Raw genomic sequence first — 27984 nt, forward strand, 5'->3', positions numbered from 1 at the left:
AGTGATGTTTACAAAAGGTGGCGAGTCTTCATTTTGAATAAATAATGTGGAGATCATGCATTACCTCAGACTAACACCGGGTGGCAGGATGGAAGCATTAGAATTTGTCCCGCTCCCACTCTTCATTCAACAAGCCCCAACAAGTTCACCTTTAATAGAAATCCTCAGGTTGTGCGTTTAAGTTTTTTGAGGAATCCTGCTGTGATTTGACTTTAAACTTGACTAATTAAAAACACAAGCGCTCACTGTTCTGTTATCATTTTAGTTTGAGTTCCTTTAGGCTCAGGACGTGGTGTTTTTTTTTATGAATCTCAATGCCTACTTGGACAATTTCTACCATGCGTGCGTTTGTTCGTATGAATGTGTGTGTGTGTGTGTGTGTGTGTGTGTGTGCCCCAGCTGATGCATCTCTCTGTTTTCTCTTGGGACACGTCTCTTTGGTTCCTATTTAGATTCAAACTCTACTCCACCCCAAAGATCATCGCAATTTAGATAGTTAAGATTTCTGCCACCCTCTAGTTCGCCCATTCCAAATCCACTTTATTTTTAACATGGGCTGGTCCATGTCTGTATTTGTCTGTATTATCTCTCACATACCCTCACTACCTCTGCTTTTCACTCTGTATTGTGCGGTAACATTAGTAAGCACTGATGTGAAACGTTCTGGTTCCCTTTATAAAAGTCTGTTCTATCTGTTGTATTTCTTTGCGGATCCCCGCCTGGAGTCTGTGGGTGCAGCAGCTATGACACTGAGATATGTGATGCGATGTCTGTGTAGGTTTAGCATGTGGATGAAGTCATGCCAACACAGAGAGGCCATCTGCACACACACACACACACACACACACACACACTGTCAAACTATGGCAGTCCAAATAATAAGCACCAGCACAGCTAAACAGGCTGAAACATCCTAGTTATTCAGAAAGCAATAGAGGACGTGTTTGTCAGTTCCATTGCTGCCCTATATACAAGCCCATGTACAGATCTGTGTGTGTGTGTGTGTGTGTGTGTGTGTGTGTGTGTGTGTGTGTCGGTGCGTCTGTGTGAGTGTGTGCGTCTATTTTACGTCAAATGTTTAGTGAAACATTCCTTCCCCTCTGTGCAAACACTGCAGACAGAGCTGACACAGAGCCATGTCTCTGAACCGCATGCGTGTCATGCAAATCTACACACCGACACACACACACACACACCACACCCACCCCGTCCACCGACACACACACCCACTCGCACATATTCCATGCAGATAAATACAAATGCACACATAGACACATACAGAGACTGTCAAAGAGTCAATTGAGTCCCGTCTTGTCCCAGATAAGGGTCAGAGCAGAGTTTCCCAGTGTGAGAAATGTTGATTTGTCCCCAGAAAATTTTTAAATTTTTAATTTGAGGAAGGCCATAATCTGGTTGATGCTAATGCGAAGGGCAGATGGACTTGTGGCAGCTGTAATGCATAAACCAACTCCCGACCTCCCACAGCACAGAAGACATGAACAGGTCCCCTCTGCTCTGGTGTGTGTATGTGCGTGTGTGTGTGTGTGTGTGTGTGTGTGTGTACTGTCAGTGCTTCCTTTGTATCTCCCTGTATTCTACTCTTGTGCGATTCAGAGTGAGAGAAAGCCACACACTGGCCACTTTGTTTTTCTGTGTATTTGTGGTGTATGGATTTGAGCATTGTTTCTCCGAAAGAGAGTGGGAGAGAGAGAGAGAGAGAGAAAAGAGAGAGAGAGAGAGAGAAAAGAGAGAGAGAAGAGTACAGTAGACACAGAGAACTAATCCGTGATTGGTACAGCTGTCTCTGACTGTTTTTCCTACAGCCGCACACCACATTTCAATGAATTTTTCCTGTGTATCAAAGTCACAATTTCTTTATTTTCTCAGTAATCAACAAAAAGTGGATGTGCGCGTGCAGAATTCTATGCCTCTGTGTGTGTGTGTGTATACGTGTGTGTGTGTGAGTGCCACATGGTCTTTCCTTGTTGCCATGGAGACGTGGCGGGCATGGAGACGGCGGTGGCAGGTTCGGGTCAGGCACAGTGGGACGCAGCGCTGAGATTAACTGTGACTCTGGCTCTGGAGAGAGGAGAATAAAACAGCAGGCTAACAAGGACTGACATGGCCTCCCTCTCTCTCTACTCCTCTGGCTGCGACCGGCAGATCCAAAGGAAACTTTTCATTGTCCAGCGTTTGGCCGCAAGGCCCGTTTCTAGATCAGCCCTTCACTTATCCCTGTAAACCCTCGCTCAACGCACTGGGAGAAGTGTGTGTGTGTGTGTGTGTGTGTGTGTGTCCGTGTGAGTTTGTGTGTGGTACGCTCGCTCTTTTTATGCAGCCGTGTGCATTAACAGCTAATCCTGAGTTTTTTAGGCAAAGAAGCAGGGACAGATTTCAGTGTTGTATTATATGGATAATAACATTACATTACATTACATTATGTCATTTAGCAGACGCTCTTGTCCAAAGCGACTTACAATAAGTTCATTTTGTCAGTAGGCAAACCAACCGTATAACACAGTCTTCATCAGCTAAGCATTCAGTAGGAATAAGTAGCATTTGTAGAATCAGAGTTTTTTTTTTAGTTTTTTTTATTAAGCGTAAAAGGGGGGAACAAATTTTACATGATAAGTTAATTCAAGTGGGGTCCAGGTAATAAGCTTTTAATGGGAATGATTAACTGCATCATCATACATCAAGAGAGCATCTTGGTGGTTGGTTACAGTTGTAATCTCCAGCACAGACCAGTGCGGGCCTGAGAACGTACACCCTCAGCATCACCCCAGCTCACTCTGAACCACCGTAAGGCGTTACAGTCAAAGACAAGTCGTACTGTAGCTGTCAGTTCCATTGCTGTCCGACCTCTTGTCTAAAACCAACCTTGTGTTAACGGGACAGAGGGGTCCATTGTTTTGGTGGCTGTTCTGACGGATGCCTGGCTGATGACTTCAGCTCTGCCATGAACTGTCTCCTTATTCTCCTATAAGACTGGGATCACAGCCGTGCCGGTCTGGGCATGGGACCACAGCGGAGGAGCCAGAGGTCCGGTATGGGGGCTGGGCATGGGGCTGTATAGCTGTGGAGATGGAGCCAGTATGTATGGGAGACACCAGTTGTATGGATAGGGTCGCTATTTGGAGTTAAAGGAGTACACCAAGGTTTTGGGAGCCTGACCCGTTGGTAAACTTGCGAGGTAAAGTGTTAGCTCCATGCAAATGCTTTAGCATACACTATGTCTGGCCACTAGCATCCCAAAGTAATAAGACTGACCTTACAGTAATGAGTGTTTTTTTAATTATTATATGGCCTGTAGATTCAAAATTTAAAAAAATGAAATATCATTAACTCAATATAGCTGAAACACTATTTTAGGTGACACAGTGATTTTTAGCTGTACATAGTCTCCCATCGCCTACCACCTTCACTTCCAATTTTGTTCAAAACAGCATGTTACTTTTATGTAATTTTCTGTGTAAATGTTTTACCAATTTCCTACACAAAACTGACAGATGCAGCCCCGTATCATATAAAATGATTTACCATTTAGCTGTAGAGTAACTACAAGTTCTCATTTTCTCACTTTTGAGATAATGCTAGACTATCCTTCAACATAGTGTAGGCTATGCTAAAGTATTAGCATGGAGCCTCACTCAACACAGTGTATTCTCAAGTGTTAGCAAGGACCCTACAACATAGTGCTAAGGACATGGTGTTAATACTGGAGAAGCTTTTGATTGGTAGAGAAAAGTGAAGACAGAGACAGCATTTCATACTGATGCAGACAAAGCATTTTTCTTACTCAACTGGTAAGTTAGCTTTCTAGCTAGTCTAGCCATGTTTGTGTTACGATCCCATATTGAGCTGGAAATTCTAGTAAATGATGTGCCGAGGGGTGAAGTTGCCGGTATGGTTACCTGCAACTCAGTCCCTCAATCAAATGACGGCGCGGAGCCTCCTCTCCTGCACTGAGATCCGGATGTAAACATTGTAGCCTTGTAAACATAAAAACTTAAGACTTTCCGAAATGTCTTTGAAAGTAATACATTTATTCAACATAGTCACTGGGGTCTGACAACATACTCTATGTCTGTCTTTTTTACATGGAAAACTCTGTCATTCATCTGTAACGTCTAAGTTCACCGTGAGGCCAATCTCCCAAAAACTTGGTTTATTCCTTTCAATAGTATTATTATAGTATTATCCCCCCCCCGCCCCTCCTGCTCCACACACTTTTAATCCGATTGGTAATGAACCAGACACTCTGACAGCCGTGAAACCAGCTGCCAGAAATGCGAGAGGAATCTTACAAGCTGACATAGTGCTGCCTTTTTGTTTTTACTTATTTTATGATTCGAATTTTGGATTTATTTGATTATTCTTAAAGAGTTGTTCAGGAGTGCAGGTGATGCTACAGTCGGAGGATCTGGTTAAGGTTATGTGTCTGGCAAGGGATGAGCCTGAATGGTTGTTTTGAGCTGAGCGGATGAGCTAATGGAGGCGAAAACACAGCGCTGAGGGGCTGAGCGACATATTTATTGACCCTCATAAAAAAGGATGTAGAAATGAGGACTCCTTATGGATTCCATGCGCTCCAGGTAATCACATGGATTCACCGTTTCGCCGTGAGTGAAAGCAGGGTTCCAGCAGAATGTGTGTGTGGAGGGGTCGGCCACATGCTAAGCGTCGGGATCCATAACATGTTACCCCGTGAGAAGGCATTAACGGCTCTTCAGGGAACAAGTCCACAGTGCGAGGGGGTGTTTCAGGGAGGTTAAACGCCAGGTTGATATATAGCGCTACTACTTCCAGGAATCGCACCCCCCTGCTCCCTTCCCAAATCTCAAATCTCTCAGCCCATAGGCCGCTGGCTAGCACCCATAAGCCCCTGGGAGAACAGCAGTGATTCTTGGAGGCCCTTTTGTCCCATCAAATGAAGATGTCTCTGCCGGTTGTTATGGTGAAAGCAGGCCGTGGCGATGCTTGGCTCGCTGCCACCAACTTACAGGGAGACAGATGGGAGAAAAAAGGTGGCGAGAGAGAGAAAGAGAGAGAGAGAGAGAGAGAGAGAGAGAGAGAGAGAGGAAAGGAGAGGATTTGGGGGGAGATGAAAGTCAGGTAGCGAAAGAATGATGCAGAGAAGATGTTGTTGTGAGGAGAGAGAGAGAGAGAGGAGCACATAGGATAGAGGTATTTTTACATGTGATTAATGGTGCGCAATTCAGTGGGAATGAGAGCAAATGAAGAAAGAAAGAGCGAGGGGAAGAGAGAGAGAGAGAGAGTGGTAGAGGGAGAGACTCTCCTTCACGAGACAGCAGGTACATGACACATTTTTGGAATAGCAGCCAATAAAAAGGCAGGAAAGAGTGTGAGAAAGGTTTTGTAGACACTATAACTATACACTGGGCTAACTGCACCATGGCAGTTAGTGTGAGTGGCAACACCTTGTCCTTGGCAGGGTGGAACTGCCTTAACTGCATTAGTCCCCGAGTCAAATGGTTGTTTTCTTGTGAGCTGCAACCCCAATTTTGATGTTTCATTATTTTATTTGACTTTGAACTATTTGACTTTTACATCGCCCTTTCATCCCATCCCAAAACCTTTCGAAACACTTTCAAACCCACGACCCAAAACCTTTCGAAACACACCATTCATTCGTTTTATTGATTACTCATTGCTGTATCATCTCATTGTTTTTTTATCATCTTTCCAGGGGGAGTTCCTCACCTCGTCTCCCCTCTTGGATTTTCTTACATCTACTGGACATTTCCTCTCAAATCTACACTTTCCACTTGTATAATCCTGCAGATTTGTGTGCCAGCAAACTGAATTTTATTCTTGCCCAGTCATACTTCTCTAGGTGTTTTACCTTCCTTCTATATTTGTATTGGATCTAGACCTTGGCCGTCCCACTGGAGTCATGACCCCTGGGTGTTTACAGCCAGCATAAAACATGGAGTCCCTGGCCAGGGATTGGTGGATGTGGGAAAAGGGGCTGGGCTCAGGCAGGTGACACATATGTGAATATGACCAGTGAGGAATTCAACCCACTTCTCCCACAATGGGAAAAGAAGGCACGTGGAGAAGAGGGGAGAGGGGTGATTGAGGGATGTAAGTTGGTGGTTCTCAAACTGGGGTCCTTGCAGGTGTCTTAGTTTCATTTCATGGGGTTTGACTAAGAATGATTCATTTGATCATAGGTTTCACTTTCTGCCCTGTTATCTAGGCCTATATACCTAATATGAAGAGTTGTGGAATTCTTCACTAAACCATATCTAACATCAAAACTATTTTCAGGTGGGGGTTCCTGGGACAAACCCATAACAAATGGGGGTCCATGGCCTAATCTATCTATTTGAGCTTCTTGTCGTCCTTTTGCTCGATAAAATCAAAGCGGTGGGAATACTTCCACCCAGAGAAAGTCGACTTTTCTTCCATTTCTCATCTGAACTAGCTGAGAGGTGATGACTCATTTTGATGAAAATGAATTGGTGGATGAGCTGGGTTACAATATTTGGATGAACCAACAACCCACTTCGCAGCCCGCTTCTAACATTAAGGCTGCACCAGCATCCCATTCGTTTCGATTGTTGATTGTTTGTTAAATTGAGTTATACTGACAATGACAAAAAGTAATGCATTACTCTACTTGTGGGTGGAGGCAGAGGAGGTTTGAGGGGTGGAGGGCCGGAGTGGATGAGGGTCGAGGGCCTGCTCAGTGTTTGGTTAAGGCCAGATGGCAGGAGAATGGCGTCTGTAGCCCCTGGTCTGTGTGCTGCGTAGCGAGGGCTGGGAGGAATGCTCGTCTTTTCTTTGCTCTCTCGGTGAGTGGAGACTCAGAGGACCGCTGTATAATAGTGGATTAGGTCCCACATTCCCTTTTTAATCTCTCTATTCTCACCCTCAGCTGTTCTCCCTCAGGCCTCTGCTCCTCTACCTCCCACTGCCTGTCTGTTGACGTTAGGCTACCATACAGTATACACACACACACACAGACACACACACACACACACACACACACACACATAAGCACAGCAAACTATAACTCAACCACTTAGGTGGATCTATAAGCCACATGTTCTAAACTCTACAGCATGGTTTCTCAACCTATGGGATTGAGCAGGATTCACTGAAGATGATCATCTAAATGAAATGCTGCGCTGCACTTTTTTTTGATAGTATGCAGGTTTCCTCAGACTTACTACACATGAACTACGGCACAAAACAGGAGAGAAACTGAATTGCTCATATTGGGTTTTAGCTTAAGAACTGTGGTGTGACAAACATTTACCATTGCATCCTTTTCTGATTTTCCACCACCTCCCATTTTGTTTCCCCTCTTTCTTCTTTATGACCATGTTTCCATCCAATTGTCAAGCAAATTTTAAGGCGAATGTTCAGAAAAGCCGTGAAACATGAAAATGCAAATCAGGTGCGTTTCCATCAGGTAGGCTGAAGCAAATAAATCGGCGTCCTGAACAGCGCTAACAACATTTCTGGGAGGTTGCGGTGGACAGATGAGTGTCATTATTTAATGAACAAATGTGTTCCCATCACTATTTATCACATCATTTAATCACTGAAAAAAAGAAAACATTTCCACATCAAGCGAGCAGATATTGAGACCGTTTTTGCGAAGTAAGCCGTTTCCATGCAGTCTTTCTAATTCGATACATCATAATTGGCATAAAATTAAGTGGATGGAAACCCAGCTTGTGTCCCTCAAATCCCTCAAACTTTGTTTCCCCAGGTGGGACTAATCCAGAGTGGGAGAGGGCTCCACTGGTTTAGAGGAACAGGGGACTCAGGGGCCCCACTCCAGACCAAAAAGGCCTTTTCTGGGGACCAGGTCAAAAGCGGGCATTTTCCAGACTCCTGGGTGAACCACAGGCTACAATAAAGCTCCTTCCATCTCCAGATAAATGCACCCCATTAGAGGAGGCGACCCCATTACCACCAGCATCGCACCACCAAAGGGTCCCCGCTCTCGTCTCTTCTCCCCTTTCCCCCCCCTTTTTTTTTCTCCTTCCCCCCTCACTTCCTTGATTTTCTTTGAGGGGTTAGATGTGCAGAGCGCTCTCAGGAATTCAGGAAACCGGATGGAGGGTGGACATGCAGGTGCAGGAGATTTGGCTCCAGTGACTGGATGGTAGAGGAGAGGAGACGGGTAATAAGGTGCCAGGAGGCGGAGGGCAGGAAGGGAAGATTGAGGGAGTGAGAAAAGAGGTGAGGGAGTATAGGGTGGATGATTAGAAGTTTTATGCTATGGAAAAAAAGGATGGGTCTGCATGGTGAAGACAGAATGAGGGCGAAAATGGGCAAACAAGTGACAAACAAAAAGTGCATCAGTAGAGACTCATTAAACCATTTTGTTTTTTTCTTTTATCCTCAAGAGTCTAATTCAGGTCAATCAGTCAGTTGAGACACTTTGGGTTATAGCGCTTGAGAAACTCATTTTCTGTCTGTTCTTTATTCCATTTGGCATTTTTCCACTTAATCGGCACACTTTAGCTACAACTTTCCTACAAACTCCCACAATTTTTTTCTATGGGACTGAACAGAATCTGTTCTTGTTTCCCAATGACAAACCATCAAGCTTCGCATCTGCTCTCATCTATGGTAGATATAGAAACAGAACATATCATTGCCGTCAGATGAAAACCTTATATCTAATTTCTCCACAAAGTGGGTCTGTGTGTCTCAGTGGGTAGAACATGGCATAAGCACTACCAGAGATAGGGGTTTGATTCCCACTGGGGCCACCTGTGCTAAAAATGCATGTGCTCAGTTAAGTTTTCAGAAGTTAGGGCTACAGTATATACAGTATGCACAGTTGGAGGAATGTAGAGGAAAAAGGTCGTGGAGGACAAAAGAAGAAATGGGGAACAAAGGGAGGAGGAAGAGGAGGGAATGCCTGCTAGGGCTAATTAGAGTGATAATAGGGCACCAGAGCATGTAGAGGCAACTGGAAGGGGTTGACGTGATGAGAAGAGTAGTAGAAGGAGAAGAAGGAGGGGGTTGGGGGGGGTAGGGGAGAGGGAGGAGAGTGGTGGGAACGGGGCCTGGGCCTTCCCCACTCTGGGGGAATGCTGGGTAATGGAGGGTGGCTTTCTCTGTAGACTTAAAATCACTAGAGCGGGCCAGCGGAATATCCCATGGACCTGGGTTCGGTCTCCACAAGAATAAACATGTATTCTCAGGAAAATAGAAAGCCATCTTTACTTCCATCACACCGCTACTCATGCAGACACACAGCCAGTGTGTATAACAAGCTCAGGTCCCTTAATGTCCATTCTAGTTACAGTAGGTCTATGGCAGTGGAACCCCCTGGGAGGTCCTGTGTCGTTGGGAACTCTCGTCTCTCGTTAGCCACTACATGGCTCTGGTCTTTGATCAGCTCAGCTGACTCCTAAGCTCAGCTTAGTGCTGCAGGGGTCTGGAAAATGTGGGGAGAGGGAGAGAGGTGAGAGGTGGGGAGAGACGGATGGAGAGAGGGAATGGTGGAGGGCGCCCACTGAACCATGGCTCTTTTGGTGAGGAGTTCGGAGAGGGAAGGAAGAGGAGCAAAAGATGGAGAGATAGGAGAGGGACTTTAGGTGGGGCGGGGGATAAGTGGGTTTGAGGGTCAATGGGTAGAGAGGTGGAAAACGGGATGGAAAAAGGGAGGGACTCCTGCCATCCTTCCCATGACGTCCAGGCACTCACACGCTTCATGACCACCATCAGCAGAAGGAGCTGACCCAACGGCTGAGCTGAAGCCAGGCATGAAAGGGAGGTCGACTATAGTGAGTTTAGAAAACACCGGGATGAAAGAGTTTGCAGAAGGCGCTGCCTCTCCGTGCCATTAGATGTCCAAGACTTCGGAACATTCTTGGAAAGTGCTCCCATAGATTTCACAAAGTAGATTTCGGACGGCTTCCAAAATGACATAATCAAGGCAATTAGGACATCAGTCAACAACAATAACCTCGCCAACCATTCAAGCCTCAAAATGTGGGTTCAACATTTTTTTTTCCTCAATGTTTCTTTTTTGTAAGTCTCACAGCACTTGATGCTGCTCTCTACATTAGGGGGAAAGAAGCACCGTTCAACTCCATAATGAGCAGAGCCAACAGTCTCTTCAGGGGTACTTGAGCTTGACCAGAGGAGCTCTCCTTGGGGCGCAGACATACATTATTCATTTCCGTGCTTAGTTAGCATCCATTCAGACGTGACCTTCTAATGTGGGCTCTGTCCGGGTGAAAAACATTAACAGGAAAGGCTTGATGTAAATGTGATTTATTGAAGAGCACTACAGTCTCAGGGAATTCTCCTAACTCATATATGGATATTCGCATCCTGAGTGACATCAATTATAGCCGATCTTCCAGAGATATGACTGCATACAAATTTGATTGATATGATACATTAAAATAAAACTGCTTCATTCAATAATCTCTGCGAGGTAGTTCAGTGAGGCTAACCCACCGGCACCCCCGACCCGCCTGCGGACCTGGCCTGTTACGTTACATAATTCTCCTCCAATACTGTTTACATGTCCACATGTGCCTCACGGTAACCCTGACAACGCTGGCTAATCTGATAGGCCACTGATGCCTTAATTGTGTGTGCATGGGTATGAGGTATGAGACTGTGCTAACTACATTTACTGGTTTCCTGTTTGGGGGGAAGTCAAATCAAAAAGATAAGAGCTGAGAATAGTGAACGGGTGTATCCACACTGGTGAGGGCGGTGGGGCCGGGAACTTTGGAGGAAGTTTGACCAGGTGATGAACTTTCTCTGAATTGTAACAGGTTCAGCAGCATCAGCTCAATTCTTGAAGAGGAAGAGGATTTTCTTCAGAATTCAAACACTGGAACTCTATTGCTGTAAAGGCCTAGTTTTATCATTAATTGCACTTGTATCCATTTCTTTTACCCAGAAGCAATAGTGGCTTCCTACTGTTTTTCGGTATTTCATCAAGCGGCTGCAGCAACCTAGTCTGCTGAAATTTCGAGAAATGAACACCCAGTTTTAAAATGCAAATGACATGATCCATGCAGGAGAAGTGAGAGAAATATGTTTCCCCTCCATGAAAGGATTTCCCCGACACAAAGGGAGACACGACAAGAAACAGGCAGTAGTTTGACATTGAAATAGCACAGTGGAATTTAAGAGTGTGAATGCTGGGAGGATGGATGGGTGGATACATTTACCTTGAACTCAGACCTCAGTCTACCCTTAAAGGGTAACTTCGGTATTTTTCAACCTGGACCCTATTTTCCCATCTTTTTATGTCTAAGTGACTAAAGGGGACAACAATTTTTGAAATTGGTCCAGTATTGAGCAAGATCGCTTCAGCCGGCAGCCACGAAACGGGCTGCAATGTAATCCGACGGGGCAAATCGCACCGTCAGTGTACGTCCACTAAAAGTGCTTGTTTTTGCCACTGACAGGCTCAGATTGTTATTATAAGTGTCTGACAACATTATGGAAAGGACCCTACAGAGAAATGAAGCATTTTTCTTTACCTTTCGCTTGATCCGGTCTGTGTGTAACCAAGTCTCGCTCAAGTCTTGCGAGAGTTGAGTTGTTGCAGGAAGTTACACACAGACCGGGAAAATAGGGTCCAGGTTGAAAAATACCAAAGTTACCCTTTAACTGAAGTTCTTTCACTTGCATAACTTAATCGTTAGCTAAGCTTAGCTTTTCACGTGAAGAACAGGTGAAAACAGTGTCTAATTTGTGCTTTTGTCACATAATCCATTTGCGGTGGAGGAACGTAATCTTTACATTGTTTGTGTCAACTACACGCAATCTACTTGTAGCATAGTTCGTGCTCATTTCAAACTTTTGTGGAACTGTTGGGCTGCAGTAGCCCCTCCAATGGGAGTGTGTTGTTATGATTCAAAACCAGAAAGACCTCCCAACCTCCCCCCACCCCCTGTCTTGGCACCTGAGCACTTGTTTTGCTTCTCTTTCATCTCTGTTTCTGCTTTCCTCTCGGTCTCAGCTGACCTCCGTACTCTGACCGCAACTCCCCCCCCCCGAACATCAAGCCCCTCATTAGACACCATGAACCTGAACACAGCATGGTTACCATTACACGACCCACCCCCATCTCTTCATTCAGAGCTACAGCGAGAGAATAGGTGGGGTGGGGGTGTGTGATGGGGGACATATGTGTAGATGGGGGATAGTGTGGAGGAGAAAGGCTTGGAGGAAACTGGGGAGAGTTTCAAACCCAGGTAAACCCTCATGTATGGATTACGGCCTCCTTTCTGAGTGCCATCCATATATGGGGGGTTTCAAAGACACGCTTGGTGCTTGGATAAGTGAGGTCACATGCATGTTCACATGTTCTGGTGTTTTTTTTTATGTTATGGGGTCGATCAAGTTGAAGCGCAAGTTCAAGGTTGAATTGGCAGGGATGAAAGAAACAAAGCGCAAGAAATCAAGTGAGACAAAGGATAAGTGGAGAGAAATGGAAATCCACCAAAGCAGCACAGTTCATTAGGCTTCACCCAGTCTCGCAGTCTTTTAAAGAGAGTATAGGCAAGAACATGCTTGTTGCGCGGGTAGACTATGTGTGTGTGTGTGTGTGTGTGTGTGTGCAGGGAGGGGGTGAGAGATGTCTCTTACAGATGTGAGAAAACGGTCATGTCTCTGAGAGAGTGTGTCGACAGTCTAATTGGCGGAGTGGAATTATTGAATTAGACTGAAGTGAATTGAAAGTAAGTGAATGAGTTTCGATGCAGGCGAGCCGATGAGAGTGCGCGACTGTGGGAAACAGTTACTCTCACGGGTTTTGCACTCTCCACAAGACACAAAAGCCCGGAGTGTGTCTGCATTTATAGCTCATAAGGATGTACAGTGAACTCTCTCCCTCTCTCTCTCTCTCTCCGACTCCAGAGGATTCATTTGTTGAGGTTGCCATGGTGATGACTGAGCCTTGCCTTGGCGGCCCATAATTTCCAGAGTGCCTGTCTGGGGGTGACACGTCCTTTTCAGCCAGGCATTGTTTAGATGCTGATTTACGCATGTTTGTTACACTTTACCACCTCCACCACCACGCTGAACGAGGCGAGCAAACTTTTAAAGGGTCAATGCATCGAGATCCAATACCTGAGAAAAACAGCAGATCGGTGTTTTGTTTACTGATAGAATGATATCCTGCTGTACAAAGCCATCATGTGGATTGGAACAATTTTGCAAGCTAAATGTGTCATGTTGTTTGAAGGTTTCTTGTTAACACTCTTGGCTTTACCTATGGTGTTTTCTCTCCTCACCTACATCTGTTTCTCTTTCTTTCCCTCTCTGTTTGAAACAGTCTTTATTTTCCCAGCCAGCCCTTCCCTCTCCCCTCCCAGTGGGCGTTCCCACAACTCAGAGCCACCCAATCGCAAGCCAGCCCTTTACCCCATCCCTTTGTGGTCAGCCCGTTAAGGGCTTTTTGTGTTCATATGTTTTTTTTGTTTTTTTTACTTTTCTTTTTTCCCTTCTACCCCTCATTCAGCCACTTGAGCCCGGAGCAGATGGAAAGACTGTAGTGGGGGGGAAAGAAAGCGAGCAGCAGAAAGAGAGAGAGAGAGAGAGAGAACTGGAAGAAGCCATGCAGAGAGTGAGGCAGCCCAGCGACGGAGCTTGATGAACTGAACCGCTGACCGCCGCAAAGCCTCTTGTTCCACTTTGACCCAAGCCCCCGCAGACACCCAGGACTCAGACGGGACAACCTGGGTCGACACCAGCCCCGGGACGCGGAGAGAGAAAGAAAGAGTTATAGAGACAAACAGAGAGAGAGAGACAGAGGGGACATCTCCAGATGAGAGTTGAAGCAGAGAGAGAGAGGGAGATGCTCAGAGGGACCAGATAGTGAAGAGAAAGGAGAAACACGTATAACCCCCCCCTGCCAGGATTGCTACAGGTGTTTCCCGTGGAGACGGCTCAAGGGAAGGGACGACACAAAAGGGTCACCCACACAGAAGCTGCTGCGAGTGAAACAGGGAGAGAAAGTGAGCGAGAGCAGATCATAGTAGAAAGAGAGAGAGAGAGAAAGCTAGATAATAATGGCCAATTCAGGTCTCCAGTTGTTGGGTTATTTCCTGGCGTTGGGCGGCTGGATAGGCATCATCTCCACCACCGCCTTGCCCCAGTGGAAGCAGTCGTCGTACGCCGGCGATGCCATCATCACGGCCGTGGGTCTGTACGAGGGGCTGTGGATGAGCTGTGCCTCGCAGAGCACAGGACAGGTGCAGTGCAAGATCTTTGACTCCATGCTCTCGCTGGACAGTGAGTACAATGTTTGCCTTTGGCTCCACAAAAACCTGACTCGCTAACTGTGGCTTGTACTTTGCAGTTTTCTCTGGCCGTTGCTCACTCAGACTCTTCGACTGTTGTTTCTTCAATGAAATTCCTACCAAAGTGGTAGTAACACTTTAAGTGGTGCTCATAAGGCATTATAAGGCATCATAAGCGCATTATAAGCATATTGTGAGTGCGTGAGTTTTAATAATCAGAGCACAATATAATACACATAATATGCAAAAACTTTAAGGGGTTGATTACTTTATGGGGCAACTGTGTAGTTAATGAAATGTGTTAAATTGAATGTTTGTCTGATGGTGTTTGTCTGATGATTATATTGTGGAAAAAGTTTATTTATGCCTCTAATGGGCTTATAATCTGTTTGTGATGCATCACAGTGCACCTCTAGTAAAGTTTTGCCAACTTCTTTTTATCACACTCTACTTCATTCTTTTACTTTATTCTTACCTTCTTTCTTATATGTTGAAATGACTTTCTTTCCTGGCTGCCCCTATATTATTTCTTTAATACTGATGATTTTTTTTCCTTTTTTTCTTTGGTATGTCTGTGATGTGATGTGGAGGTGATAATGTATGATTCATCTGCCCTGATAACAGAAACATTTGTTGCACAAGAGAGAATTAGCAGAAATTGATTTACTTGTGTGCTGCCGCTTTTGTCTTTCACAAATGATAAAGTTCACAATGGACTATCTATGTTATTGTTTTAATTAAAAAGGCTGTTGTGGTTGGCCCGAATGTACGGATCAGCAGCAAAAACAGAAGGAAAACAACTCCCAAATCCCCTTCTATCTGGGACATATTAAATTCAGAAGCATAAATCTCACTTAAAATGTTGCTGTTAGCATGTTTAATGAAATTCAATTCGGCCTTGAAACTCAAAAACATCATCAAACTGAATGTGTGAGGAGTGAGGGGTGGGGGGTGGGGGGGATTAAGGAATGTGGGGTTCAGACATAAATTAGCTCGGAATATGAGCTTCCTGTCATCTCCAATCTGTAAGTAGGACCTACTGACTCATAATTAATGGCACGCAGATTATATGAATCCATCCATCTACTGTCTGCCTAAATCATCCTATTAGGGTTTCTAATGAAAGACTACAGGGGGTGGGCTCGGTCAAAAGCAATTTCCACGAAACAATTGAAAGCTTGCTCTTTGAGTTTCTCTGTTTTTCTCTGCGGTTTGTCCATTAAGACTTGATGCGCCCGATTAATCCCGGTGTGGCACAACTGGCCTCGGAGCAACAAACGGGGCACTTTGCAAACATTTTGCTGCCTTTGGTGAGTCATTAGGCCTATATCAAAACATTTTCTGTGGCTTTCTGTGTGAGGGGTGCATGCGCTGAACGGCCATCTCCTTTGGCTCATCGCGGCCATAAGAACAGCGTATTGTCCTTGCGGATGAATAGGGGTTGTTTGGAGAAGAAAAGAGCAGTGTTGAGCCAAACCCTAGAGATATTCCCAGAATGCGCTCTGTCTTCCCCACACGCGCACATTGTTCCACTTGTCCACTAACACACCCAGTGAGACTCAGGCTGAGGGCAAACACAAAGGTTTTCCATTAAAACCACAACGGCTAATACGACTTTGTCAAACTGCTTATATGACAGGGAATATTATTTTTCTTTGGATTCCACTGCTACTGTGTTGACCTGGAGGTCTAGGGAGTAACTAATGACTACAGGGTTGTTGGTACGATTCCCAGCACTGATTGCAAGGTGTAAGATGGTAAATGGAGATTGGCTGGTATTGCATCCACTGCTTGGATGTTTCTGAGCAAGGCACTGAACCCTAAGATGTTCCACTTTGACCTCTGACCTTACTGAGGACTTGCATATAAGTATGGGACTACATGTCTGTGTCTAGGGATGATATGCGAAAAGACAGTAGACTTCTATCTACGGCCACATTTCGGCAAAGGAGGCCTGTATTAGCTCAAACAGCCCCATGTACTGTATGTGATGACACACGTAACTATATGTTCCTCTGCATGAACAGTGAACCGAAAAGGCGTGGCCAAGCTTCAAATCATTCGCTCCATGCGCCACGATCAATCAGAAGTTCACTCAGGTGCTGCTCCAGACAGATAGGACTATTACGCAATGGAGCAGAGCAACATCCAATCCCGGGAGAGGGGGGGGGGGGGGGACTGGTGGACCGAACCCCCACCGAACACCCCTCTGGTGTTGGTTTGATCCAGCAGGTCGACCATCAGCAACACGGAGCTGAATTCGGAGTGAACTCTCCTCCCTGGCTAAATTCGCAGCAGGGGCAACATGTGATGGTTGGTGTAATTGTTCACCAGACTGTGCTGGGCTCTAACTGATGCGGCCAAGCAACTGTAGTGGAAACTGCTGGATCTTCTCCTTGCAGGTTTGCTGAGCACATAGCGCAAAAAGGAGATGATGATCAGCACATTACATGGTTGGGAGAGTTGGTTGTTGTTGTCCGAAGAGGATTTTTTTGGAGTGCGGATGGTGGTGCTGAAAGGACAGTTCTTGTCTGTGTTTCAGAGCTAGAGACGTGGCATCAGAGCCTGGTAGATGTTAATTTGGATGTATGATGTAGAACCACGTTATATTGTTGTACTGTACACTTTGTCCACTTTGAATGGTTTTGCTGCTGGTCCATATTGTCACAGAAGCGGAGATTCAAGTTATTCGCTCTTTCTTGGAAACTTTGCGTCAAGTTCTGTAATGGATCTTAATGTAGAAGTATACGAGGGATTCTGCTTGCTGAATTTAGTTTGAGATACAGGAGATCAGGACACTGTGCACAGCAAAAATCAGTGTTAATTTAACTCTGAGAGTGTAAAAATCCGTCTGAGTTAATTTAACACTTTAGATAGTTTTGAGCAGCTGGCCCAGAGCCATATCAGCTCTACGAATGGACAAACAACTCTCCAATCAATCAATTCTCACTGAAAAATCAACCCTTATTAACACTTGGAGAACTGGCTATGCTTATTCACGAGAATCAGTACTGGTACCACTATGGCAGACCTACTGTATATCAGAGTGGGTTTACTATCTGTGTTACAAACAGTAGGAATCTGAGGCTTCCTACCCACATAAGCAGATGAGATGGTGTGATGCGTCTCCCTCCCCATCCCGACCTCCCAGCCTGCTTATCGCCTGTTTCCCTGCCCTGTGATGAGGTCACCAGAGGGGATAGCAGCAGCTATGTGCTCGCCTTGGGATGGTCCGGCAGCCTCCTACTGGCACACATTGTTCCTCTCTCTCTCTCTCTCTCTCTCTCTCTCTCTCTCTCTAATGCCTCAGTCTCAGTCATTGGCTTAAAGAATTTGATCTCAGCTAGTTAAGATACTGGGATTACCACCCTGTACACTTCAAGTGAACTCACTAAAGGGACATTGCTTCAGGAAATTCAATTATTGTCAACTGATTTAAGTGTGGTAATAATATAGAGGACAAAATGTTAGTGTGTTCGTGCTTTGAGCTTAACTTTGAGGTGAAACTATGGGTAAAATATAGGTTTTGTTTTCTAGTTTTTGAGTGGGCAAACAGATATTACGTATGAAAGAGTCACGAGTGACCTCACAATGGGACCTTACAGTGCCCACACACACACACCACACACATGCAAACACACACACACACGAGCACACAAACTCATTGAAAGCTTGTGGCTGGCACTGCCAACCTTGGCACTGGGAAGACAGAGCCTAGTGGGTGAGCCAACTCACACCCACCTCCCTTCTCTAGCCTCTCCTTCACCCCAGAGGCCCTCAAACACCCTTTGGGGTTTGTCACCGACTGAACCGGTCAGAATGGTGTCATTTAGCGCCAGCCTAAGCCCCCCCACACACTCTCAGAAGAAGAGAAGAATGGCCAGAGTGGATGAAAGAGCAGAAAATCAAACCTCTCTCTGTTGAAAGCCATTAAAATCATCCATCAAACAGAACCCTGGACCTATAAATCAGACTTCAAAGATTGTTCCATCCCCCTTCCCCATCATGAGCTCCTTCAGATCGGCTTCTGAAATGGTACTTCATTGCCAAGCTATGAATGATGGTGTGTGTATTTCTGTCACAATGACATATGATGACTTTAGCTTTCCAGACAACCTATTGCTCAACAACTGCATTTGAAGTGATTGATTTTTTCTTGTACGACCAAATAGTCATACTTCTTTTCTATTCTATTCTATTCTATTCTATAGTGTGCAGTGTTGTGTTTGTGGTTTTGACTTACTTTGGCTGATTGGTGCTTCTCTCCTGTGATGTATAAGCACTGTGGCTTACACTTGAAGCCATTGTTATTTGATGCTATTGTCTGTGCCCTTAGCTGTTAAACCTATTTGAAACAGCCCTGTTGTGTTTGGCTTTCGCTCTCACCCCCAAATTTGTCAGCTTATGTCAGATATCAGACTCGGTATATCGGAATTTGCACGTTTTGCACGATGCCGGGCTTTTGTTAATGCCCTCACATGTGGTAAATAAGAAATACTCCATCAATATTTTGACGTTATCAGTAAGCACTTAGCTTTGCGCTAGCATTAACAGGTCCAGTTGTCTGAGCGGCTGGTGTTTGAGGCAGTAATGTCTGATCGCTGTGGCGACAGCCCCGTGAAAACAATCTTGCTTTGTGACAAAGCCACACTAATCCCACTGTGTGAAACATGTAAAGCAGGCCCTCCTACAGCTGCTCCGTGTGAGAGAGAGTTGTGTGTTTTATCTGTGTCTGCTCCACCTACAGTCACTGCCTGTGTGCGTAGATGCATGTGCGTCGGTGCGTACATTTGTGTATTTGTATGTGTATGCATGTGTGTGTGTGTGTGTAAATATGTGTAAATATGTCCCTCCCACTGAGTTATGTGTGTGCTGAGGCCTATGTGGGCGCACACATTAGATTTCTGAGGAGCGAAACCACTGTGGAATGATCTGGAGAAGATCTGGGGAATGGTTTAAGGTTCCCGGAGCTGGCCAAGTTACCTCTGGGATGAAGCTGGAATTACCCTGCCCTGGAAAACAGGACAGTGGTGGAGCTTCGTAAATGCATGTGGTCTCCCTTCAATCCCGCATGGTTTATGTAGCTTCATTCCCTTACGATGATTATGTTGTTTTATGTCCAACGATGGCGTTCCATGTGAGACTAAAAGACTTTTTTGTCTTTTGTCTGTCCTATCTCTCATTGTCGTTGTTCTCTTCTTACTTTCATACTTCCTCTCCTATCTCTCTCTTGGATTCTGTCATTATCACCCACTTTCCTCTGTCTCCTCTGTCCTCCTCCTCTGTCCAGTCCACATCCAGACATGCCGCGCCCTCATGGTGGTGTCAGTGCTGCTGGGCTTTATCGGCATCATCGTCAGCGTGGTGGGCATGAAGTGCACTAAGGTGGGAGATAACAACCCCGCCACTAAGACCCGCATCGCTGTGTCCGGGGGAGCCCTCTTCCTGCTTGCAGGTGAGATTTCTGCACTCCTGGTCGTCTCAAACTCTGCGCAGTGTTCTATTTGCATATATCCAAAATGAATGGGGCTTTGGTTTGGTTTGCGACCGACAATATAGACTGCGGTTGTTTGTATCTTCTGCAATCAGCGCATTCAGCGAGAGCGGTCTGGCATTCCTCTGGCCAGAAACTCTCACCAGGGGTCTTCGGGGTAATTAGTGTCCCTGCTGTAAACAGGAAGTGGTGATTTTAAACACATTAGACATCGAGCCACGAGCCCGGGGGAGAAAAACAATTTTTTTGCAAGCCGCATGTGTGTGTTAGTCTTAACAGTTAGCTACTACAGCCCACAGAGAACTAATTTACTCGTATTACGGTCTCCCTCCTCAGGTCTATGTACGCTGGTCTCTGTGTCCTGGTATGCCACTCAGGTGTCCTATCAGTTCTTCAACCCAAATACGCCGCTCAACGCCAGGTACGTAAATGTTCGCCTGCTATCAGTGGAAATCGAATGAATCTTACTCTCCCACAAGTGTATGTTCGTGCGAAACCCTCCATCTTTTTGGCCTTTGCTTTGAATCAGAACACTGCTGCCTTCAAGTACTGTCGGAATTACTATAAGTCATTACTTTTCGAATGCACATGAACAAAGAAGAAAATGCAACTGGGAATTTTGTATCATACTCAAGTTGCCCATATGTGATGTTTAGGGGACGAAGAGCATGGAACCCAGGTCAATAATTGATAGTAAAAGGGAAATTATTATTATTATTGCTATTATATGGTACTGTTTGACATTCTTTGTACATGCTTAGTATTGTTATATGTTTCTATATTCAGTCAGAGCTCTGTGCCACTTGATTTCTTAAGTAAAACAACCAAAAAACTACTTCTGTTACATGGTCCATTTGGTTATGATTTGGGACCAAAAGCTTGAAGTCATATTTTTGAGCTTATCAGGAGCACATGAAGGCAGCATATGTCAGTCACCTTGCCTGTTCATATGACAGTTCAATGAAACTGTGAAACCTCTGACATCTTTCAAGTCATCCTTCTAGTTTGTCGTCTTATGTCTTTCTCCTCCCCCTGTCCCGTACAGGTATGAGTTTGGCTCCGCCCTGTTCGTGGGATGGGCGGCGGCCAGTCTGACGGTACTGGGCGGCTCCTTCCTGTGCTGCTCCTGCTCCAATGAGGACAGGCGAGGGCAGCAATATTACCGCCAATCACAGCCTTCCACAGCCAGGGAGTACGTGTAAACCCCACCCCCTTCCAGCAGCCACCCAAACAGAGAGCAGAGGACACGCTTGGCTCCACCCCCTTTTTTAACCAGATTATGTCTCTTAAAATAAAACCAAAAAAAAGACTATCATGCACACACACTTACACACTCATGTAGCACACACATGCACACACACACACACACTATCCACCAAATGTAATATTGTGGATACAAAAGCTTTTACTGATAATGTACAAACTTTCATAACTTATTTGTGAGCAGACAACCTACATATTTCATGCAGATCATGGTGATCTAGCTCACTTATTTTTATAGCTTGTGTTGTGAGCCTTTCAAGCGCCTTAAAGTCATTATTTAACCTCCTCGAAATCATTGCAGCTGCTTCAATCGGACCCTAAAACATTACAAACAGCCACTTGCTCTGTTTGCACACTTCATTAGTGATACTTAGAAAACCAAACACATAATCTGCTTATCGGTACGGCAAAACTAACTTTAAAGTGAATTGAAAGGCAAAGTATGAGGTGTAGGTACAGCAGGTACCCTAGCTAGAAGATTGGCAAAACTCGCTGAACCACGCCGAGGTTTGGCCTGTACATGAAATAGAATTTGCAATGATTAGCCTGTCCTATGCTTCCTGGTTGGAGCTGCATCTTGTGTGTTGCCTCCATATTACTTTGTCTATTCACACTCCACTGGTGCAGTTAGGTTGTGTGAGGAAGAGCCCGAGCCGCTCCATGAAAACTAGGCAGAATTCATGGGCTCCTCTGTTATTGTAGGAGAAACACAGCTTGGCTTATACAGTCTCAGCCAGAAAAAACATGTCAATTAGTCCGTGATCAGATAGGACGCTTATTTCTGCTGCTCAAACCCCAAGTGCAGCTGTGAGCATCGCTGGTAATAAAGAGAGCTCAAAGGAATGTTACTTTACTATGGTTGCTATGCAGCTATCTAATTAGTGTTAGCTAGCTAACCTGAAGTAACAAAGGGGGATAATGTTGAAAATAAAAATGGGCATGATAAAAGTTAACAATTTCTCTGCTTGCTCTTAAAGAGGTGGATGAGGATACACAGTAGCTAAAGTTAACGTTACTTACTGGGAAACTGTAGCTTCCCTTCAGGCACTGCTAATTTTTATAATGCTAATTTAACATAATCCACGGTGCAGCTCAAGGTGAGACATGTTCAGCTATTAAACAAAAAACATGTGCCTCACATATTGCAGGCTACTTGAGTTGGTAACATCTATATCTAGCTAACCAGCTATGGAATTTCTCCAAGACCTGCGAAACATTTGATTAACCATTAAAAAACACAAAGCATTAAAAAAAAAGTCCTGTGTGATCACGGCCTTAGGGAGCCATTTTGTAATAGCTGAAGCTAGTTAGGCTGCTCTGATGTAGCCCTGTGTCATACAACAATCACTTGACACTGGCTGCACATCAGTACACTAACTGAACTGCAGCAGTGGAGGTGAATTGTCAGTGAAAGGTGTACCAATGCTGAGTATGAATGCTGTTAATGACCATTTCACCATTTTACTCAACACTAAGAAAAAGGGGAGATGCCCATCAACCCGCACATCTCATGCTCCATTAACTAACACCTTCATTCAAGACCCGTACACTATATCATTTCATAATCTTTTTGTAGAACCAAAGTAAATATGTATTTTGAATAAATAGGATCTGCAGTTCAAAGGAATTTCATGTACTTCTCACAGAACTGTAATCCAACCGGGGATCATAAGCTATAAGCCACTAATACAGTAATAGAGATTACTTTATAGAGGGGCCATGAGCTAGCATGGCACTGTAAAAACAGAGTTGTAAATAAAATATAAACCTCGTTACATTTGACTTTGTCGCTGTAGACCCCGTGTGATTTATTCAGTGACTACAGGCGACCACAGACCACTACAGGCCAATAAACCATGAATTCCAATATATCCCAGCAGCGTTTTTTTATTTACCCACATCTACCATGTTAAGAGCCCGCAAAACTCAGCAGTAGTTCTAAATTGGCTCTTCAGTGCCCCCTTGACGTGCCCACTTTACTATACCTTCATTTGTGCCTGCTGAAAGAGCTGGTCCATCGCTGTTCCAGATAATAAAGCCATTAACTTTTCTTAGAATTGCTCCCTGTCCCCCCCCCCCCCCCCCCCCCCCCGCCCCCCCTTCTCGGTAGACGCTTGTTTGTGGAGTGCTCCATTATTCTCAGAGTGGGGGGTGCAGGTCTATAGGACATTCCTTATCCCGTTTAAATAAAGGGGGAAGTCACTGGCCTGTCAGTAGCGGCTGTGCTGTAAATCAGTGATTCTCAACCTTTTTCATATCATGGACCCCTAATTTAGTCCACATTAGGGCCACCGACCCTCATTTGATGAGATTTTGTTTCTCGCACCCAAATCTGAAAAATATTTTTATTGTCAGATATGATTTTGTCCAGAATTCCATGACTATCTGTATTGTAGGTAGGAAGATAATGAAACTATAGCAGGTGAACCACTCATTCAGTGCAAATACAGTGTATCATGGACTTCTTCTGCTGCTCTAATAAAATGGTCTAATAATTAGACCATTTATTAGAGCAGCAGAAGTAGAATCATCTTCCTCTTTGGTAAATTAGACTCTAATTTACCAAAGAGGAAGATTATCCGCATGCATTGCTGCTGAGTTTGTATACAGAGTGAAAAAGAGGCTGTTTGTGGCAAATCCACACCGATGTAGGTAGAGATCGGTGGTGGGAGCAGACTGTGCTGTAAACCAGTGATTCTCAACCTTTTTCCTATCAAGGACCCTAATTTAGTCCACATTAGGGCCACCGACCCCCATTTGATGAGATTTTGTTTCTCGCACCCAAATCTGAGAATATTTTTATTGTCAGATATGATTTTGTCCAGAATTCCATGACTATCTGTATTGTAGGTAGAGAGATAATGAAACTATGATCAAAAAAGTCATTCTTCTACATTCTCTAATTGTGCTGACTTTTTGTAAATGAAATAATGAAGTTTCACAATTCATTAATTTGCCGGGGACCCCCTGGAACCCCCTCAAGGACCCCTAGTGGTCCCCAGACTCCCAGGTTGAGAACCACTGCTGTAAATGATTCCTCGACAACAAGATGATGATAAAAACTACCTGTAGAGCTATGTCCAAAGAAAAGAAAATGTACATTTAATCAGCGGATGCTTCCAAATGATGAGAAAAATAACAGCTAACTAAGCCAGAAAAATCAGACATGTCTTATTACCTCATGAATGGCATGATAGTGCTGTAGCTTATTATATTCCTCAGCTTCCTCTGACCTGTAACCATCACCAGCCAATGAGCATTCAACCTCTATCAATCACATTTACTAATTTTTCTGTGCAGCATGTAATCTCTCCCACTTGTATTGATTATTGGCCAGCCGACATGTAGCATCATCCCCTCTTTCTCCTCCTCCTCCTCCTCCTTCCACTTTGCGCTCTTAACGCCTTTACGGTCCCAATCATCAAGCGGCCCGCTGGCTCACTAACACCTCGGAGCTGTTGTGAGAATCAGAGAGAGGTCTTGATGTGGTCTTTGATTCCCCCCCCCCCCCCCCCCCACCTGTCCGCTAATCCTGTTCTTCTCTGACTCTCTTCTTCTTCTCTCCTCTAATTCAGGGCAGAGTTGTTGAGTGAAACTAGTTTCCCTGACTGATCAGCCCCCGCCTTTTTATCGAGGACTGTCCGACTTCCCACCACTGTCTCCCCCCCACTCTTTTTACCTCCTAGACCCCCCAAAATTTGGACCCCTGCAATAGAATATGCACATGTCCCCCCCCACCCCTTTTCCTAAGTATGTCTGCACCTTATCGGTATTTCGTGGGACACTAAGATGTCTTGTCTCCTCCCATATCGCCCCACCCACTGAGCCTTGTCTGTAAACATGGACTCTTAAAGGATCTTTAAGGGGCGAGGTGAACCCTCTGCTAGACCTCCCCCCACCCCCCCACCCCCCCACCCCCCACTCCCCCCCCCCTCTGTCCCACTATTGACCGAACGTTAACTGTACACGAGTTGAAAGACATCGCCGCGTTGTTTTATGATTTCACTTATATCCTATGACTTCTGGGTTTTTTTGTGTAGATGTGCCTTCCTGGGAGTTTGTTTTGTTCTCAGTGATATATGACTGTGCCGTACGTTGACTGAAACATGTTTTTTTTTTCCCTTTTGAATTGCAGACCAAATGTTAAAAGTACCCCACCAGAGAAAAGGGAGCAGTACTTGTAGTTTGGGAGAGTCTTCTGGCCTTTACCATGGTTTAGATTCTGGCAACAGACAAAAACCCTCTCACTGAGAAAATCAAAACAGACAAACAGACGCGATTAAAGCGAACTAGCAAATGAGAAAGAAGTTGCACCAACACAAGTCTTTATTAAAGTTCATAGGGAAATTGTTTGGAGAGGTTGTTATGAAATGTGTTGTTTCAGGGGGATTGATATTTGGATATTCTCTGTCTTGTCTGTTTTGTTGTCTTTGGGAGAGACAGTCATTCAGGGTATGTTTTCTATAACATGTTAAAATGCCCAGGTGTATATACCACCTATTCTATTCTTTTTTTTTTTTTTTTTACTACATATATAATGTTTTACTACAGTGCCTTATAACACGTGTTTGTGCACATGTATGTTTTTGACTACATGGATTCCATAGTGTCCCATCCCGTCTGAGGGATGCGTGTCCATAGTTCCTCTGCAAGCAGTTATTGCCTTTTTCTATTGTATTACATATATCATGTCGGCATTCTGTTGGATATCTGGAAATGAATGTGTAGCTACTGTACAGCACCACGTCTGAGACATACACGCAGTAGATCTTCAACACGATGCCTAACGCCGCACCTTGTAAACAAGCTGTGTGCCTATTTCCAAGTAGCCTGGATTGAGGATATACCGAATACATTCCTTTTGTTTTAAAGTGCCAATATGATTTTGTGTGAATGAGAGAATCGTCGTATTATTGACTCTCGAGGATGTACTGTACTGTGTGCTGTCTCCTGTTCAAGTCCTGTACTAAGGAACGCCAGTTTGCTGAGTGTAATCGGTTCAAATGTTCTTCTGATGCCTACATTTATTTACCATGCCATTCCTTTCTCTAATATTTACCTCCTTGATGTTGTGTATCATCTCATTTACAGTATACCCATGTCTGTTTCTTTTAGAATAAAGTAAACAGAGACAAAACAAAACCCAACAACCTTGGCTTTGGCTGTGAATCAATGCTTTGTCAGATGTTTCCTAACTTTTCACCCTTGCCTGACTTTCACCCCCCCCCCCCCCCCCCCCCCCTTATTCCTCCTTTCCACCTCAAATACTTCTTTTGCACCCTGTTGTTCGATAATTGCAGACGTGGAATTCCACTTCTGCTTCAGTGGAGTGTGGCACATTCTCAAAGGCATACTCGCAAAGTTAACATGCACACCACTGCTTCAGCTGGGAACACAGAATTCTTTTTTTTTTGTTGTTGTTTTGTTGAATTATGAACTATAAAACATTTGTCAAATCGTGAGATGGGAATTATAAGTGTCTGTCTGGGTGGAGTGCAGTTCTGGGATACTGAGCATCAAAGATTTGACAAGCCAGCTGGCAAAACTGTTATGTGCTTTCTATCTTTTTTTAAAATATTGAACACCAAAAAATTCTGAAGTAACATTCAAAGATCATGAATATGTGGATAACTCAACTTAAAAAAACAAAAAAAAACAAAAAGGTCAGATCAAACCTTATAATTCCATGCTCATGAAATGCCAAATTACTCCACAAGAGAGACAGTTCAAGTGGAACAGAACATGTAAATACAGCGTATCACGGACTTCTTCTGCTGCTCTAATAAACGGTCTAATAATTAGACCGTTTTTTTTTTTTTCAGAAGTAGAATAATCTTCCTCTTTGGTAAATTAGACTCTAATTTACCAAAGAGGAAGATTATCCGCATGCATTGCTGCTGAGTTTGTATACAGAGTGAAAAAGAGGCTGTTTGAGGGCAAATCCACACCGATGTAGGTAGAGATCGGCGGTGGGAGCAGAGTGCGGATGTGAAATCTCACACACGCCTGACATGTACGGATGCACCACCTAGCTACGACTATATAGTCTGTTCGACAATAGTGCAGGGTGTCAACAGCTACATGGACATATTCTGCTAATGCTCCAGCTGTAAACCATGTATCCACAGTAGCATTTTACAAGAATTATGACTCATAGCACATTCATAACATTTGCACAAGCGCTCCATGCACTGGGTTCACTTCCACATACAGTACACATATCCTCATCTCTCTGTGCAGTGTTTGTTGCATTTTTTTGGCTAACCTCAAGCAAATGCGAGAAATAATTGCAAATCCAAGATATATCTTTACTGACAATGAGATATTCCACTGCTTAAGTGAATAAGCAAAGAGAGAGAAGATGTTACTTAAGTGATGAACCCGATGACCCAGCGCAAACCAAATCATCATAGTAATCGCTGGAATGTGCCTTCCCACTTTTAACACTCTGCATGATGGATTATGTCTTGCATATGCTTTCGATTACAACTTGGACATCTTGTTAATTTAGGAATGTGAGAGTGGAAACCGGAGCCATCTCCTTTGTTGATGTACTGTAAACATCATTACAACAACGTAACGTGTGCAAAGTCAAGTCAGGTTCTATATGTGAATGTAAAGATTTTAGATTTTAAAGCTGCACAAGGCAACTTCGCTGATTGGTGGCTCCAAACGCCAGCGAGAGGTAACCGTTTGGAAAATTTGAACTTACTGACGTCAGTAAACTGCACACATACACTCATACACTCATACAGGGAGAATCTACAGCTTCTCAATCGGTGGGGACGGGACGCTTTTCTCTGTTGCAGCCCCACTTTGTGATTTAGGCTGATAGGACGGGTGCGTTTTTACATAAAAATCTTGCCTAGTGCAGCTTTAAATGTAAGTTCGTGGCGATGTGGTGTTGGGTGCATCCTGATGACATCACTATTAGGAGACACATTTATGATTGCC

The 27984-nt window shown here is 44.5% G+C and overlaps 1 protein-coding gene across 1 annotated transcript; it reads left to right on the forward strand.

The window, feature by feature from the left end:
* Nucleotides 1-13480: 13480 nt before the first annotated feature.
* Nucleotides 13481-26180, forward strand: cldn19 (claudin 19). The gene is made up of 5 exons (XM_078283915.1): nt 13481-14265; nt 19564-19728; nt 20104-20188; nt 20813-20959; nt 25166-26180. The coding sequence occupies exons 1-5, from the start codon at nt 14043-14045 to the stop codon at nt 25212-25214; spliced, it is 669 nt and encodes a 222-aa protein (XP_078140041.1). The 5' UTR covers nt 13481-14042; the 3' UTR covers nt 25215-26180.
* The last annotated feature ends 1804 nt before the right edge of the window (nt 26181-27984 follow it).

The sequence above is a fragment of the Centroberyx gerrardi genome, chromosome 5, assembly GCF_048128805.1.
Source record: "Centroberyx gerrardi isolate f3 chromosome 5, fCenGer3.hap1.cur.20231027, whole genome shotgun sequence".
Lineage (NCBI taxonomy): Eukaryota > Metazoa > Chordata > Actinopteri > Beryciformes > Berycidae > Centroberyx > Centroberyx gerrardi.

Excerpts from the sequence above, each read along its gene's own strand:
- cldn19 (XM_078283915.1), top strand. The coding sequence starts at position 14,043 with ATGGCCAATTCAGGTCTCCAGTTGTTGGGTTATTTCCTGGCGTTGGGC. Across the intron at positions 14,266-19,563 it reads CTCCATGCTCTCGCTGGACA|TCCACATCCAGACATGCCGC; the intron begins GTGAGTACAATG and ends TCCTCTGTCCAG. Across the intron at positions 20,960-25,165 it reads CAGCCTTCCACAGCCAGGGA|ACCAAATGTTAAAAGTACCC; the intron begins GTACGTGTAAAC and ends TTTGAATTGCAG.